Source organism: Oryzias latipes, chromosome 22, assembly GCF_002234675.1.
Source record: "Oryzias latipes chromosome 22, ASM223467v1".
Classification (NCBI taxonomy): domain Eukaryota; kingdom Metazoa; phylum Chordata; class Actinopteri; order Beloniformes; family Adrianichthyidae; genus Oryzias; species Oryzias latipes.
The window spans coordinates 18,212,682-18,229,197 of NC_019880.2; the positions used below are offsets into that span (position 1 = coordinate 18,212,682).

The 16,516-nt window shown below is 40.8% G+C and overlaps 1 protein-coding gene across 11 annotated transcripts in view; it reads right to left on the reverse strand.

The window, feature by feature from the left end:
- kiaa1109 (KIAA1109 ortholog) overlaps positions 1-16,516 on the reverse strand; it is a 71,323-nt gene that overhangs the window by 38,979 nt on the left and 15,828 nt on the right. For all 11 annotated transcript variants that reach the window (XM_020713922.2, XM_020713919.2, XM_020713917.2 and 8 more), the window contains exons 18-41: positions 14,792-14,898; positions 14,481-14,713; positions 14,175-14,390; positions 12,995-13,132; positions 12,250-12,426; positions 12,051-12,179; positions 11,402-11,521; positions 10,968-11,299; positions 10,090-10,340; positions 9,557-9,797; positions 8,948-9,439; positions 6,997-7,270; positions 5,810-5,947; positions 5,596-5,666; positions 5,276-5,449; positions 4,876-4,996; positions 4,571-4,720; positions 3,479-3,606; positions 2,647-2,849; positions 2,308-2,505; positions 2,016-2,227; positions 938-1,089; positions 504-654; positions 230-382 (exon numbers count right to left, since the gene is read on the reverse strand). In XM_020713922.2, the coding sequence (XP_020569581.1) occupies positions 230-382; positions 504-654; positions 938-1,089; positions 2,016-2,227; positions 2,308-2,505; positions 2,647-2,849; positions 3,479-3,606; positions 4,571-4,720; positions 4,876-4,996; positions 5,276-5,449; positions 5,596-5,666; positions 5,810-5,947; positions 6,997-7,270; positions 8,948-9,439; positions 9,557-9,797; positions 10,090-10,340; positions 10,968-11,299; positions 11,402-11,521; positions 12,051-12,179; positions 12,250-12,426; positions 12,995-13,132; positions 14,175-14,390; positions 14,481-14,713; positions 14,792-14,898 (4,561 nt within the window). The remainder of the gene's footprint in view (positions 1-229; positions 383-503; positions 655-937; positions 1,090-2,015; positions 2,228-2,307; positions 2,506-2,646; positions 2,850-3,478; positions 3,607-4,570; positions 4,721-4,875; positions 4,997-5,275; positions 5,450-5,595; positions 5,667-5,809; positions 5,948-6,996; positions 7,271-8,947; positions 9,440-9,556; positions 9,798-10,089; positions 10,341-10,967; positions 11,300-11,401; positions 11,522-12,050; positions 12,180-12,249; positions 12,427-12,994; positions 13,133-14,174; positions 14,391-14,480; positions 14,714-14,791; positions 14,899-16,516) is intronic.

Here is a 16,516-nt window from a genome sequence, read left to right on the forward strand (position 1 = left end):
ACCTTTTCTTTAGGTGTAAGGATTGAATACCTTTTTTCTGTGCGATTTCTGATTTCTGAAGCCAAAAATATGTTATTAGAGTGCTATATTATGGCCAGCTGGTAAAATTACCTTTCAAATACCACAAACTAAAAGGGTTGTGACTTCTGCTGTTTGAGTAGAAAAATAATAAACTGCACCCTCAACCAAATTCACATAATTATGGAAGAGTCAGAGGTTCTGCGCTGACCATGGTGGCCTCTTCTATCACAGAGTAGTCAGCCTGCTGCAGGTAGCGATGCAGGATGTTGCACAGCATACAGGAGGGATTCTCATGCAAGTAGCGGGATCGTTTGGTCACACGATTGTACTTGCTGGGAATGGGGATGTGGATGCTCTTTTTCTGCAGGGAAAAGAAAAAAAAGTTCTGCCTAAGTTAAAGTTTAATGACCACAAACGACAACCAGCTGCGACCAGGAGAAAAAACTGAATTCAATTCTTAAATGATCAAAATCATTACTAACCTCAAGAGCCTCCGTCATGACGCAACCCATGACAGCACACACTCGAAGAGTTCCTTCATTCTCAAGTTTGCGCAGAGAGGATTTGAGCTGGTCAATAGGAACCAACCAGGCACCAATGGCAGGTGTGGCTGTGCTAAGCAGATTCAACTGTCTAAACACAGGAAGAAAAATTCACTCATTTTAATCCTAATAAGACTTTTTATGTCCTTGAGTTTATGAATTACTGTTAAAAAAATCTTGTTTTTGTAAAATGACTTTCTCTAAACCCACAGAGCTAAATATACAGCAGTTTGTGAAGCTCAGCTCTGCTTTGGTAGTCAAGTGTACAGTTTGGGATAATTGGTCACCGGGGAGTTTTTTTTTTAGGAAATTAACTTCTACAAATAATATTTTAGTTTATTCTAGTTAAAGTAAAAGGGCTCTAACTCACACACCTGGATATGGCGGAGGAAGCTGAGCGCACATTAGTGGGAGCAGCAAAACTGAACCAGATCTCCCTGAGGGTCAGCTTCATGCTGCTGGAGTCGGGCGGTGGAGGCATGAGGGGAAGGTCTTTCTTCAGGTCATCCGACTCGACTCCTTCATCCTGCAGTGTAGAGGACAAAGCAGTTATAGACTTCAACTCAACTTTATTGATCCTTTTTGAATGACTCATGTAGGGAAATTGAATTTCCAGCAACTTAAATACGGTGAGATGGGACACGTAGCAAAAAATAGATAAAAGTAAAAGTACTTTGTGCTTCATTTTCTCCTCTCTTTAAAATAAATGGTAGACTATTCTCTATTTAGTGTAGACATTGTTAACCAAATGTTACTTTAAAAATCTGAAGGAATTATGTTTTTTGATCTGATCAGTCCACATTTTTTCTTGTACATTTATCTTAGTCTGAGTTTTTAAACTTGGAGCAGAGATGCTTTCTATACAAGATGTACCTTGAGAATCCAAAATGTTAAACCTACAAAAGAACCCATTAAAGAATCTTACAGCTCGCTATTAAAAGCAGTTGCTGTGGATCATGCCCACAGTTCAGTAACATACCATATATCTTGCACTTGTTTATAAACGACGGGGAATACAATCTAAATGCTTCTATAGCTCTCATCCTCAAGAGATGTGCCGCCCACCCCACCCCCACCAAAATGAAGTTTTGGCTAGACCTTTTATTTTCACATTGATGTTCTGTTTTAACTTCTTTATGTTTAAGTCGTCTGCCTTGAAAAGCACTTGCAAACCATCAAAATCCTACTTTAGAGCTGATGCAGAATGTTCTCCTCTTTTTAGTTGCTAAGCTTATTCTTGGTTTTATTTTAGGACTTTAAAAAAATTCAGCTAAATTTTAGGCTTTTAGACAAATACATTTTATCTTTTGGAAATTATTTAAAAAAAAATAGACAAAGAGTTTAAGTCTGCAGCACCTCATGTCCTGAGCCATGAAGTTTTTTTGTCAGAACTGTGATGGATGCATCTTAATCTGATGTAGCATTTAGAGCAGATGTTTTTCTCTAGCACACCTGGTCGTCTGAATCCGACTGCTCATTGACATCAGAGTTCGGACTGGTGGCATCAGGCTGCAGGTTGTCATCAGACACATCGGTGCTGTAACCACTTCCTGTCTGAGAGCCAGTGGAACCATTACATTTGGACATCCCAGTCTTCCCCCCATTCTCAAAGTGGCCCATCACTCCAAAGGCGTTGTAAAGGATGGCTCCAGACTGACGGCCCCCTGTAACACATTCAACCCAACGTTCACCAAGCTTTGCACAGAATCCTCGCACCTTGAACCTAAAGGCCACATTGGCTTACCTTTGACTGTGAGGTTCTCTATTCCACACTCAAACATGATCCAGCCCCATTTCTCAAGCAAAGCAGCAGATCGGCCCAAATCATTCCCTGCTTGGGTGTCAGTTTCATCCACTAATGAAAACTCCTCCATTTCCTCCAGACCAAAAAGGACTTTGGACTTCTCAAAAGGGATAGCTGTGATACCACATGTTCCGATGTCTGTTCAAGGGGATACAAAACCACCAGTAGTAAGAACGACACACAACAATTCAGCTTTTCATTTATTGCTAAATACTTCCCACTCAAAAATGTCAATCTGCTTAAGCTGTAAGAAAAACTCTCTCAGACGGTGAATCGAACCTGTGGAGTCCAGGCCTCTGAGCTGGCTGTGAATGCGGTGTATATTGAGTCTGGCAGCGATCTCTTTGCCCTTCTCAATGCCAGCGTTGGAACGCAAAGAGCCAGAAGACTGAGGCTGCATCTTGGTGGCTGAAGCGTACTTCTCCAGCATGACAGAAGGTCGGCCGTGCTCTGTGGTGTTGGGAGTCTCCTCTACAATACCCCTTGAGGTGCAAAGAGAATACCAGGACTGGAGATTAAATTTAGATGACAAAGCATTTGTGCACAGGATAAAACATCGGCCTCAATTAGGTGTGAGGTAACAACTACTGAGCAAAAAATAAAATAAAAATCAACACTTGAGAGAGAAAAAATCTTAATATTTACAATACTGAATATTGTTGATCTTCTGTAAAAACAATTTTACAAAAATGCACATATCAGCTGAGAAAAACATATGGCTGTCATAGCAGGCTTTAACCCCTATGGCTGAAAGAACCACTGTGAGGCTCTAATTTAAGGTATATACCAGTCACTGACATCAATCTGAAAGTTTACCCAACATTTAAATGAAGAATCGTTTCATCTGTGAGACATTGGAGGGATTTTACATTAAGTAGGGAGGCCCAGAAAGTTTTTTCTTTTATTAATGTTTGGATTTAACTTAAATACAAACCTAAATATAAAGTTATAATTTGCATTTACATTGAAATACACTACTATTACCTTTCAAGATTAAACATCCACATAATCAAAAGTGTTGCCAAACAGTAAAAGAAAAAAGAAAAACAAGACTTATGTGTGTCTTTTTCCCCCCACAACAGTATAAGACTAACATGGATGGACAAATTACCTGTTCATCCTGAACTGTGTTGCAATTCTGTCGAAGCAGAGCGCCACCAGAGACACGTGTGTGACACACTTACTGGAGCAAGACGGTGAACCTTCTTCCACTGAAGCCTGCAGCAGGCAAAGGTTCACCTGCAGAAATGAAGAAACCAATGATGTGAACATCAACTAAAACAATGTTCTTACAAAAACAACGAAACACACGCCACAATAATTAAACATGACACAGTCACATATTAATAACAGCGCAGCATTTTTCTAATCTTTTTAAATAAATGAAAGCCAATACACAAAGATTTAAAGAAGGACTCCTTAATCTAAAAATCACAGTTTAACCCTTAGGAGTAAACACGTGCTCAAGAGCATCCTGATCACATGACCAGTTTTAAAAGGCATTGCTAGATATCTAAAGATGAAGTGACTCCATTGTAACAGTTTTTTCTTAATGGGTGGGGTGGGGCAGTGGTTTAAACTGCATGCTAGATGAATTTTTCTTTGTTGTGTTTTTGATTCACCTCCTAAAATTATGACGAATCGCTTACATTATTATTTACCTATATGTCGCTGGCCCAGTATTTCATTTTAAACAATGAACATGCTTGTAATGTGGTCGTGTGTGTTTTTGGGAGGGCTATGAGTCTCTCATTTTGAAATTTGGTTTAGGAAAAGCAGTTAGAAAACATCTGAGACATTAGCTTCCTTTAGGGGTAAAATGTTTGATTCAACTTTGTTTGTAAAAGTTACAATATACATTTTCTTTTTACATTTAAAATAAGATTTGTTAAACATTGAGAAATTTTAGAGGGAAAAACAAATTCCTAAAACCGTCATGTCACATAGAGTAGAGAAGGGTTTGCTGAAAAAATTATTCCAAACAAGGAAAGATGAACCATTTTTAAAGTCAAAATATAAAAGTTAACTCAAAAATAGACAAAAGCTGCCAATTACAACCTGGACCGCGAAGGGTTAACTCAATTCATCAACGCAGTTTTCTGCTGAAGTGTTCATGATTCTGTGCTTGATTTTGATCTTTCTGCAGTTGGAGCACAATCCAAAGAACACTCTGAGCCTCATTATTCTGGGTCATGGGTCTCACCTTGGGGATGGAGACATTGGCCTGAAGGCCCTTGATTTTCACATTATCGGGCTTGACAGACAGCTCTGTCTGGCCATGGGAGATGTTGAGCGAACCAGGGGTCGTGCCCTCTGTCTTGGACAGCTTGGGCTCCTGTTTACCCGTTTGGCTCTGTATGGAACCAGTTTCAGAACAATAGTACATCAGTCACTGGCCAATTAATGTCACTTTAGCTCATTTTTAATCTGAAAAGCTGATTTTGTTATATCAAAAGGCAGAATTTTATAGTATAGCATGCCGTACTACTATGTGCAGCGTGTACGTACAGACTCGGTGACGGTAGACTTGCTTATCTGATAGGCTTCATTGAGAACCTTTCCATGTAGGTTATCTAGGATGGCAGCTGGGTGTCGAATACTTGCAAAGTGAACCATGGACTCAATGTACCTGAAAGAAATAAAGAAATGTCAAAAGGAAATTAGTTCTACCATTCTACTTTACAAATTTAAAGATAAGAGCACAAAAAGGAGAAAAAACATCTGATATGCAGACCAACAGAATCAATGCAACTTCCTCTTAAAACCATCTGAATTTCCTGAGGAGTACTGTAGTATGGAATTGTGGATTTGGGATATAGAAATGTAGAACTGTTAGACAAATCCATTTTAAAGAAGCAGCAGTGAAATTCGAGGCACGGAAGTAAAAAAAAAACAACTGGTTTACTACCTGTCCAAGGATTCAGCCACTAGGGGCGTAAGCACCACGTTGATGGCCCCCTTCACTTCCACAATGGCAGTGGTTCTGGTCTGAGTAAGGGGCTGTTCCAGGCTCCAGTCATCTGTTGTTGTGTCCTCATCCGTGTTCTCCATGGCTCTCTTATCCAAGGGGGTGTATGGTGTACTGTGCAGAAAAGAAGTACGTGTTTATTGTCCTCCAAATTTTTTGGAAGAATAGATTTGAAAATAAAAAAGATTGCTAAGATGGTAAAAAAAAGACAGTTTCTTTGTGTGAATGCTGTTTATTTTGAGAGGTAAAAAGAAAAATACCCATTGGTTTCTCCCATCAGCTGAAGTCCTCGGTCTAAAAGAGAGCTGGCTGAGAGGCCCTGCTTTACAAGCTGCAGTGAAGAAGACAAACTGGTTAAGATTCATTAACCGATGAAAAAACACATTTTGCAGCTATACAACGGGCAGATATTAAAATGTATAACTATGTCAATGGATAAATTCTGTTCAAAACAAATGTTAACAAATCAGTGACCTTAAAGCTGGGGACAGACAGCTGGTCAAAAGAGGAGGAGCTCTCTTCACTGGTGGGTGTGTCCAGATCCAGAGGCCGATGCAGAGAAGACTTGGAGGTCCGTTTATTGGTCGGCTGTTTGACGGACCAATTTGACACCTAGTGTACAAGTAAGATATCAGACATGAACCTGTGCTTAAGAGCCAACACGTCAGGCAAACATCCCGAGTACATTTGTCCCCCAAATATGGTTGGAACAAATGATAAATTGGTCATCCGTGCAGAGGGCGGTCTACAGTGGTGTTCCAGAGCACGGTTCATTGGATCAGTTTTATGGCCATTTGGCTTTTGTGTCAAGATGTGGCTCTTCCAAAGATTGCAATAACATCAGATCTACACACTAACCAGATCATCTTTCTTTCAATTTTTTTGGAGGGTAAAACAACAAAAGCAGCGCATACTGCCTCCTACTGCATCAAGTGTGTAGGACTGTGGCAACATTGCTCAGATCCAGATTGTCATGTGAATGTAGGCCACGTAGAAATTTGACTTGATGAAAAATCTCTTCTTACTAGACCCAGTCATTCAAGATATGGGGCAGCATCAGCCTTTAATAACACTGAAGCTACATTCACACCACCCTCTGCAATGTGCGTTCAAGCGGCCACTTCCAGTGAAAAGTCAATATAATTGCGCGTAAATGCGCATTTCGAGCTTCCGTGTTCAAAACTCTCACATCCACGCGTTGCTATGCACGTTTTTAATGACCGTTTTTGTGCTCTACGTACAAAACGCGTGGTTGTTGAGTGTGCGTTGAAAGTTCAAACTTTAACCAATCAGGGACTCGGGTTTGGTAGTGTCAGATGGATGTCATCCCTCTTTATATTCCTGGAAGTTCCAACTAATTTGGAAATTAAAAAATAATATAAAAATAATAATAATAATAATAATAATAATAATAATAATAATAATAAATATAAATGCACTTTGTCCCCATCTGGAATTGTATGACACAGAGTCTTTTATATATCAGAACACAGCTGTGAAAGAAAAAGCCTAGCTCAAGATTTGCGTGATATGCACCACTTTAACCTTTTGCACCTAGCCTCTTCCAACTGTAGATGGCGGACAAATGCTAGTATCGGGTAGCTACAGTCCCATGTGAACTTAGCAAAACAGGAAACAGGGCATATAATCAAAGACTGTACCTGATAGTGGGCCAGGTAGTTCTGGTAGCACACCATGACATGGGGTTGTCGTGTAACGGGGCCCGGTTCTGCAGTCTTTTCTGCCTCCATGGAGCTCTCCTCATCCATAGCCAAAGCTGAGACGAAGGAGGCCTGGGATGTGTGAGTGGGTAAGGGTTGGGGTGGCAGCGGGGGTAATATTGGAGGTGGCGGCAGAGGCCTTGGCTCTGTGATCAGTTCCCCGTTAAGCACATAGGTGAGAGGACCCTCAACGCTGTGATAGATGGAACTCCGGCTGTATAAAAGAAAATGTCAATTAATAAGACCTGGTTTAGTTATAAACATGACTCAAAAGTTGGAGTGTTTTACAAGTTAGAAACATTCCAAAATGTTTGAAGGGTTTAATGCAATTCATCAAAGGCTGCTGAAACCTTTCATTAGCTGCATTGATTGTTCATGCTGTACCAATAGAAAGACATACAAATCAACGGGAGAACAAATTATGGGAACAGAGCTGGTTGCTAAATGAGAAATCTAATTTCTAAAACATTCCAGAGGTAGGTGGCAACCAATGGATCAAGCATCTCATTTGCTCCAATCCTTCAACACCCCGTGTATCTGGGCATGTATGATTGAATCAAAGTAATAAATTAAAGTCCCAACGTGTTTCGCTGGAGGGAACGTGGTTTGACAAAATCCAATTCACCACTTGCTGGGTAGGAAACATAAAAATTACATAACAGAGGTAATGTATTCAGGTACATGGTTTCATCAAGAACATTCGAATATCATTTTGGAAAGCTTTGGTGAACCAATAGTGGTTATTTAATACAACTGATTGGTTCTTGTTTTTCATTTCAGGTTCAGCAAATCTTTAACTGATTTTTATTATAACAAACTAAAATTAGGATTTAAAATTTCATGTCGACTTTTGGATCTTCAGATATGCTTTCAATTATCTGTCTTCAAAATTCTTATAAGACTTCAAATGCTTTGGTAGAAAGAGGGTTAATGGGTTTGTACAAACAAACCACAAACTCCATTGATTGTAACTAAAGGCTGTCCTAGATAACCTTACTTGACTCTCAATGTCAACCTAAACAGGCCCTCATGACTATTCCTTATAGCCTTAGTCACATGCACCTGTATAGGTGCTGTGGGTTGCCTGGACCCACGGAGGGTCATAGACAAGAGCGGCTGCATCTTAACAGGGAGCACAGGTGTCGTGCAGTTCCCTTGACGCTCATGAGGCCACCTTAAAGGTCGTCATGAGGCTGGAATGTACCGATATTGTGCGTGTGGCAAGTGTGTCGTGAAGTATTTGTAAGGATAATGTACGTTACAAGCACTTATGACGTACAGGTGATGCTGTCGTACGATGACCTTACACCACACTCTTGTCTTTGGTAACTTGAACATACAGACCCCTTACTGACCGCCCACAAACGCTGCACTCACAGGGTGTGCAGGTGATACACAAGTATCTATTGGCCTGTGGGCCCACACTAACTACCCTCTGTCTAATTTCCTGAATTCTAACAGCCAGGCTGAGCGTAGGGAATGCACACTTATCACTTGAACAGCACTAATGCGCAGTGAACAGGAATTGGGGGGTTTGAAGCAATGAAAACTCCATTCGACGTACCTGCGTCTGGCCTACATCACCTTTGTGTTTTGTTTACGTGTTCGCTACAACATGTCCCTTGCATCATGCCCATCGACCAAAATTGTGAATGAACATTTCCGCTCTACAAGTTCACTAAGCGGCTCTACAACCTTGATGTTTTGCGTGGGTCACCTGCGTGCCCCATTCTGGAGCTCAATTTTTGCCAGTAGACAGCCTTATCCACTTATAAGGGCTGGTGTGACAACGGCCTTAGTCTCCTTTCAAGCTTTTAAATTTGAGCATTTCTCAGAAAACTATCAGTACTTTGGTTTCACTTGCAGAACTTGGTATCTTTAAGTATCCAACCTGTAGCTTTCCATGTGATATGGAGGCTGCTGAATCTGCTGTGTCTGCTGCCGTCTCTTCTTCTTGCGACCTGGGTATGTTCCAGGACCCTCATCAGCACTGCTGATTGGCTCAAAGTCCTCCGTCGCGGAAAAGTAAGCCTCGCTGTCCGCCACGGACATGCTGGAATCAGCAGAGCGATACTGGTGGAAGGTATTGGAGTCTGCCGAAGGTGTGAAGGGAAAGGAGCCATAGCTTCGTCGCTGGCGGGGGGAATCCAGGACGTTCTCGTCGCTGCGGGAGACCTCGCTGCTGAACTGAACACCTCCGGAAAGAACCGGAGGCGGCTTGTCGGTGAAGACGGCAGCAGACAGGCTCTTGGTGCTGCCCAACCGACCGGACTGTACAGACGACTGGCGCTTCAGAGGAGAGCAAAGGGGCGAACGTACAGAGGAGCGGCTCTGGGAGCTATTGGGAGACACTGGGGAGACCTCTGGGACCTCTGTCAGGGTGCTGCAAAGTCACAACAGGGAAAATAAGATTTATAAAACTCTTTCTTATAAAATTTCTCAGGACGTTAATCAAAATGCATGCAAAAAAAAAAAAGAGTTAAAACCCTTTTCGACTAACTCAGCGGGGCTTTTGCCATTCATGGGTAACAAACGCTCGTCATGGCTCGGTGAAGGACTGTCCCTTTCTCCAGCCAGCAGAGGTAAGGCGGCACTGGAGGAGCTATTTTCTTCGGAGGAAGAGGCAGAGCTGTGGGACCGCTGAGGCACCTGAAGACTGAGGTGCTGCTGCCCCGGCCTCTCAGGAACCTCAGGAGGCAGGCAGGAGGAGCGAGTCTCCGTTTTGAGTCCGACAACTTTCCCTGAGAACAGAAAGAATCATCAATAAACTAGAGCAAGCGGGGAATTGAAAAAAATGCTTAATATTTAAACAATTCTGATCTATAAAAAAAAAAAAAAAAACTACAGAGAAGAACTAGAAACATTACTGCCTGAGAAAAAGAAATTCCTGTTTTATTAATGGAACATAACATTGCACACTGTAACTATTTTTTACTAAAGAGCTGTAAGAAATCGCCAGAAGCAACTCCAAAGGCTACATCACTCGTGCAGATTATAGCAGGAAGTGTACAATAAATCTCTGAAACTCCATACCATCCACTTTTGGAGTTTCTTTGGTAATAATCCACTCCCCAGGCTGCAGCAAAGACTGGCCATAACACATATCTGACTCAGTGCTTGAAGAAGAGACTGCAGATGAGGAGGAGGGCGTGAGCTCCTCCAGCTTGAAGAAGTCCAGACCCATGTTGGTTCCCCCAAAGAACCTGCAGCCTCCAAGGCATCCGCAGCGGTTTCTGCCTCGTTTGTTGCGAACGCTAGCATCCTCAGGCCAAAGGAACCAGAGTCTAAGGAGAACGGAGAGTGAGCTGTGAGTGGTGAGCTGCTGCTGTCAGGGGAGACTTGGCGCCATGAGGCTTCATTATCCTTTTCAAAAATACATCTGCTATAATATGTATTGCAGTCGCAGATGCAGCTATTTTACCTGTCTCGATTCACATTTAGTATTCAAAGATGAACTAACAATTCTGACTAACACTAAAGGTTTTCGAAAAGAAATACTCTTTTCTGATCAGCTTGGAGGCGTTAGATCAGGGTAAGTTTCAGAAACAAAAATCAGCTCATTTAGTAAAATGTCGTGGGCTGGACAGGCTGCAGACTGCATTACTGACTCACTGTGTAGTGGTGTGATATAAGCCATGAGTCAGCTCCTCTTACGGCAGCTTTGATCTTCATTTTTATGCAAGATCTGTTTTTCTCATCAATAACGTCTCATTTAGGCTAAAAGATGTCCTCAAATGCAAAGATAAAGTTACAAAATGAAAACTAATGACTTAGATAACCACTGCAATACAAATAATATGTGCACTTTAAACCAGGAAAAAAGTTTTTGAAGAAAAATGTGGAAGAACATGAATAAATGTTTTTTTTATGAATAAGAATGAGCTGGAAGAAGTAGTCTGACAAAATCCCACCTTTTGGTCTGAGCATCATGAAGCTCCAGAAAATGCCTCTGAACTTCGCATTTAGCTGGGTGGTCAGCGGCCAGGGCAATATCGGCTGTGATGAGGTTCAGGTTGACTGAACCTGCCTCCAGCCAGACAGACCGCCGCAGCAGAGGGGGCTGACCGAGACCTAACTGCTGACCGGGACCTTGACCCTGTCCTCCCGGCTGCAGCCTGGCCGCCTCACTGTGCTGCTGCTGCTCAATGTACTGTCGAATGTTTAGGTCCTGCACCACCGCACTGATGCCTTCGCCCACCGCCTGGTTGTGCAGGTTACAGTTGGCTACACGGATAACACTCGTCTGGAGAGAAGTAGCATATAGTAAAAATAATAATTTGTTCTAACATCATAAAATCATACGTCCATGAAATGATCAGTCAAGCTGCAGACTGTCACAAATCACCTTTATATTGGCAGCACAGCCATGCTCCACAACAAAGAGGTCGACTCCATCCATGGCCAGCCGTGTCATGGTGTATTTCAGCTCTTCTGATGTGCGGCAGTGACCAGGCAGGCAGCTTAGCTGAAAGACAACCATTGTTTACAAAACTCTAGCACTTGTTAGAGGGAAAGCTCTTGCTTAGCTTCAGACGTTGTTTTATATTTGGCTGCAGAGCCTGTGGCCACAGCTGCTCAGCTGTCAGTAAACTAATAAGGGCTCTTGGGCAGAGTTTTTAATAATATCCTTATTAGTATTCATATTTCAGCAAAACATCTTCGGGAACAAACTACTTTTGTCTCACTAAACAGAGTTCTACAGTAGCTGCAATGCATGTTTGCTGCGAGCACTTTCAAAAATATAAAGCATTTGTTTTTAACCCTGGAAAAAGTGAGACGTTCAGTGCTCTCCATCATTACCTGATGTTATTTGAACATTTTGTTTCACACATGACAAATCTGCCCAACATCCAAAGCTGACAAAGACAGCCTTCAGCCATAATGATCTCATTTAACAGCTTCCAGAGTGAAACGCAGGTACACAGCGGAATCAGAGAAACTCACAATGTGTGTAAAAAATCGTGCAGACATTCATGTTTACGGCTGGTTTGTACCTTGGCATCACAGACGCGGCGATCAACACCATGCTGGCAGATGACGGAGGACTTAGGCTGCTCAAGCAGGAATTCTCGAGACACCACATGGAAAAGAAAAGTCTCGCCCCATTCGATCATGCTGGCCAACTATAGAACACATGCGGATTAATTCAAACCCCAAATGAGTTACTGGACTAACAGAAAAGCCTAAAGATACCTGAGGAATCGTGACCCTGCCAGTGAGGCCCCCAGCTTGCATGTCGATCAGCCACGCGTACTCCAGCGTATCACTGCCCAGAGGGAGGCCCTCAGCTGAGAACATCGCATGAGCCCTCATCTGCAGGCCAGACAGACTCAGGTGTCCGTCTCTCAACACCCCATCCGCTGTGGGACGCTGGGGGCAAAAGAAAAAAAAAAACTCACAGGTCAGCGTGCAATTATATAAAAAACAACACCTGCAGACACCAGAATACGATAAGGGAGAAGTGAAATCTTTTTCTTAAAAATAAGCTGTGAATATTTTCACCCAAATCTTACAACGTGCCATTCTTATAACAAAAATGGAGGCTACAAAACGTCTGTGGGGAGTTCAGGAAAGTTACACCCTTGGCAGCAAAAGGATTCACCTCATAATTACATTTGAAATTCTATGTTGTTGTAAAATATGCAGCTGCTTCTTTCAATAAAAAAAAAAGGAAGCCGCAAGCACAGTTTGCATAAAGCACATGTTTAAGCAAGACTATTTTCTTACATCCTCTCAGTATCCAGATTTAGGAGCAAAAATGCAAGTTTTGATTTATTTTATTATTTTCATGATGCTTCTGCTGGATGATGTAGATCTGAATGTCTCTTTGCTAAAACATTTTCTTAACTTTTTACATTTTTGGCATTTGAACAAATTCAAAGACATTATAAAAGTGTGAAATAAATCAGAGCATAATGGAAAATGTGGTTTTAGCAACCTGATAGTTGTCACTGATGAAGATGTGAACAGGTGACAAAAGCATCTGCAGTTTAGTTTCTTTGTAACCCTTTTTCATCTCAAAGCACAGCCGCTCCAAGAAACCAGATGGACCTTCAGGACCTTCACTGCTGCAGTGCTACAAAAAAAGAACAGAATACAATTAATGCCTGATGGGAAACAGAAATAAAAAACAAAAAACGTTTTTATGGAAAGAAATAAATATAAAACAATACATTTATCAATGTAAATTAGGTTAATTATTGAAATTCACCAATGTCCTTTTTTTGGCAAAACAAAAATAATAAAGATTGTGTCTATGATAGATTGCCATTTTATTTTAGGAGTGTACAGTATTTTTGTTTTAAAAACATAAAATTGGTGCAATTTTTGTCATTTTTAAACATTAGCTAAAGATTAAAGATAAAGAATTTTTTAATTATTATAAAGAAACAAAAATGTTTTAAATTCAAACTCAATCAACAAAAAATGTTGTGCTTCCTCACTGTTTTTTGGTTCAATCAAACAAGCAAGCAAGCAGGGTAATTACTAAGTGAAACAAAAACCTTTATCCATTTCAAATGTTCCGAAAATTCAAAAATGAATTTGTTTTCTTAAATGAGGCTTTAATTTATTGGCAGAGGCTTAGTTGATTTCAGGTTGATGCCTCCCAATCTCACTGTTTTCTACTTTTAGATTGTTTTTGTGTCTCTTTTTTTTAGTCATCCAAGCCTGTGTGTGTTTACTTGATTTTCTTTTAAATAAAGTAAATATTTTACAACCTCAGGGTTAACCTAGATTGTAGTTTTAGATTTGATTTCACTTTCATCAAATAAATAGCAGAAAAGTAGAAATTTAAATTGTGAATGCTTAAAGCACAAGCACAGCTGAGTGAGAAAGTTTAATCAGTCGGTCTATATTAAAATGATTTGAATATGTTTTTATTGCTACTATAAATTATATTTCATCAGATTTTGGCTCAAAAGTTTTAAGAACTGGTTAAAATCAAGGACAAAGAAATTATTTAATGTTAAAAAAATGAATAAAAAAATGCAAAATACATTTATAAAAATGAAAAACTGAATTATTATGTGACTGGATTTGAACACATTTTTCTGAGCATTCTTCTCAATTTTTGATTGAAAATAGGAAATGTGAACACAGAAGGGCATGGAACTCACAATGGGCAGCCGTCCGTGAACTTTGTAGAGGTTAATGAGTACAGTAATGTCCCAGGGCCGCAGGTCTAAGGGGTGGAGGGACTTTTCTTTCTGTCCACCATCCTCCATTCCCAGAGGAGACCAGCCAAGTCCCGAAGACGTCGCTGTGGACAACACTGGGCTTGTCAGAGCCTCCTCAAAGTCAGTGTACATGTCATCTTCACCAAAATAGTTTTCCTAAAAAAAAAAGTTGAGAAGGGACTTTAAAACAATATCTGTAACACTGAAATCTTGTAGATCCTGTAGTTTTTGATGGTGTTTCCAAACCTTTATGGCGATCAGGGCCCGGAGCAAAGGCCCGTAAAGAATGATTTGGGAATCGGGAGACATTTCCATCTCCACATGAAGCCTGTCAGGAGGAAGCTCGGAAGGGTCGCTGGGAAATCGGCCGTGAGAAGCTGAAGCAGATGTGGTGGTGTAACGAGGTGGAGCATTCTGGGGCATCGAGGCGTGCTCGGGGGGTCGCAAGGCTGACAGCATGGACTCTTCCATTTCAGAGACTTAAAAAACCAACACAACCACATTAAAGTCATAGGCCACCGTACAGAATAATGACTTTAAGTGAACAGGGAACTTACACGACTGCTTGAGCTGCTCGTCAGCCTTTTGGGGATAAATGGGATGCCAGGTGTAGTCAATAATGAGTAAGAAGTTTGGCACGTTCCAACAGTCCACCCAGCCATTTCTGAAGACAGGATAAAAAAATAGATTTAAAGTGTTTTAGTTATAATGCTGCATCATCATTTTCTACTTGATCGTTTGCTTTATGACCCGTTCAAATGGAGGACACAGAGTAAAGGCAACAGGCAGCAAATGGGTCATGCCCAATTTCTCTGCACTCATCCTGAGAGTGTTTGATAGTCACCTCCCAGGAGATGAGAAGGTCTCTTACAGTGCTGCATCGGTACAGCGTGGCTGAGGGCAACCATCTTTGCATAATAAATGGTGCGAATGGAGTTATCACATTCTGAATTTATAATGAACCCCTTTAAACTTTTACTGATCTTCACAATTATGCTGATGCTGTGGTAGTGAGTTAACTGGAGAGATATAAAAAGATGAGCATAACTGTTCTGCAGATCACAAAGACTCGAAATTTCAGCTCTAATAAAAGCTACGCACTCATCTGACTAATCTTCAAGCTCAATTACATTTAAACCTGAAACAAACTGACATATCTTAAGTTTGTCAGCTATAGACCAGTTCAGGTACGACAGTGGACATCGAATTCTGGGAGAGGCAAGAGATAAAAGCCTCAAGCGAGCAGAAGTCAACAACAGCAGATGCCAAGGGCTCGTTTTAGGGTTTTAAATGCTACAACATGGGCCGACTTCTTGTAGAATGGATGAAATAGGATTTCTGCGTCTATTTAGATCAACCTCTGTGCCAACATCTGCAATGGAACAGCACCAAAATAGCAATTAGGTAACAGTACAGAAGAGACAGTTCAGGGACACTGTCATCATCAGTCAAGTTTCAACGACTTTAAAGTATTTTTATACATTTGTAGCAGTCTGGGTGAATTCTGGCAGTGTATATAATGGTATACTACTTCAATTTAGATTGCTTTGTCCGTAATCCTACATAATAAATCGAAAGTTCATCGACATTGCGATATCAGCTTGTACAATACGTGTATCGCAGAAGACGGCGTAAGTTGCGATTAATGGTTACCTTAAATGTTTACACATATACATATACAGAGAAAAAAGCCCAAGCACACACTAACTTCATTGTTCTTAATTGTTGTCCATACGAGTTTTGCCCAGCACTACCAGAAAAGGTAGATAATTGTTATTTGGTTTGTTTTTCCGACATTCAAGCTCTTACCCATCTCCTGTTGAGAAAACTTGCAGTATAATTTATGCTATCCTTTATTTACATAAAACTAGTAAAGTGAAATGGAAATGATGTATTAGTTGTTTTTGTCTTGCTATTTGTTCATGTATTGCATGTCAAAGCGTCATTGCAATATTGACGAGGAGTAGTGCACATCGGCCTCATATTGTGCAGCCCTAGTCTGTAATCATGGTGGGCGGCTCCAGCTTCATACCATTTGCCTCACTTACCGAACCGTCTTAAATCTGCAAGAGGATTGGATATTTCAAGTTTCCTGTAGTATTCTAATTTGTTAAAAGATAGAATATTGTATGCCTTTAATGAATTTAAAAAATAAATTAAAGATAGTCTGAATGGCATATTTTAGCCTTCTACTAGGCGTATAGATCTATCATTTATTAAAGTTATGTGTTCTGTAGGTCTAATAGTGAAACAGACAACTATCATCTAAATAAAAGTACGAC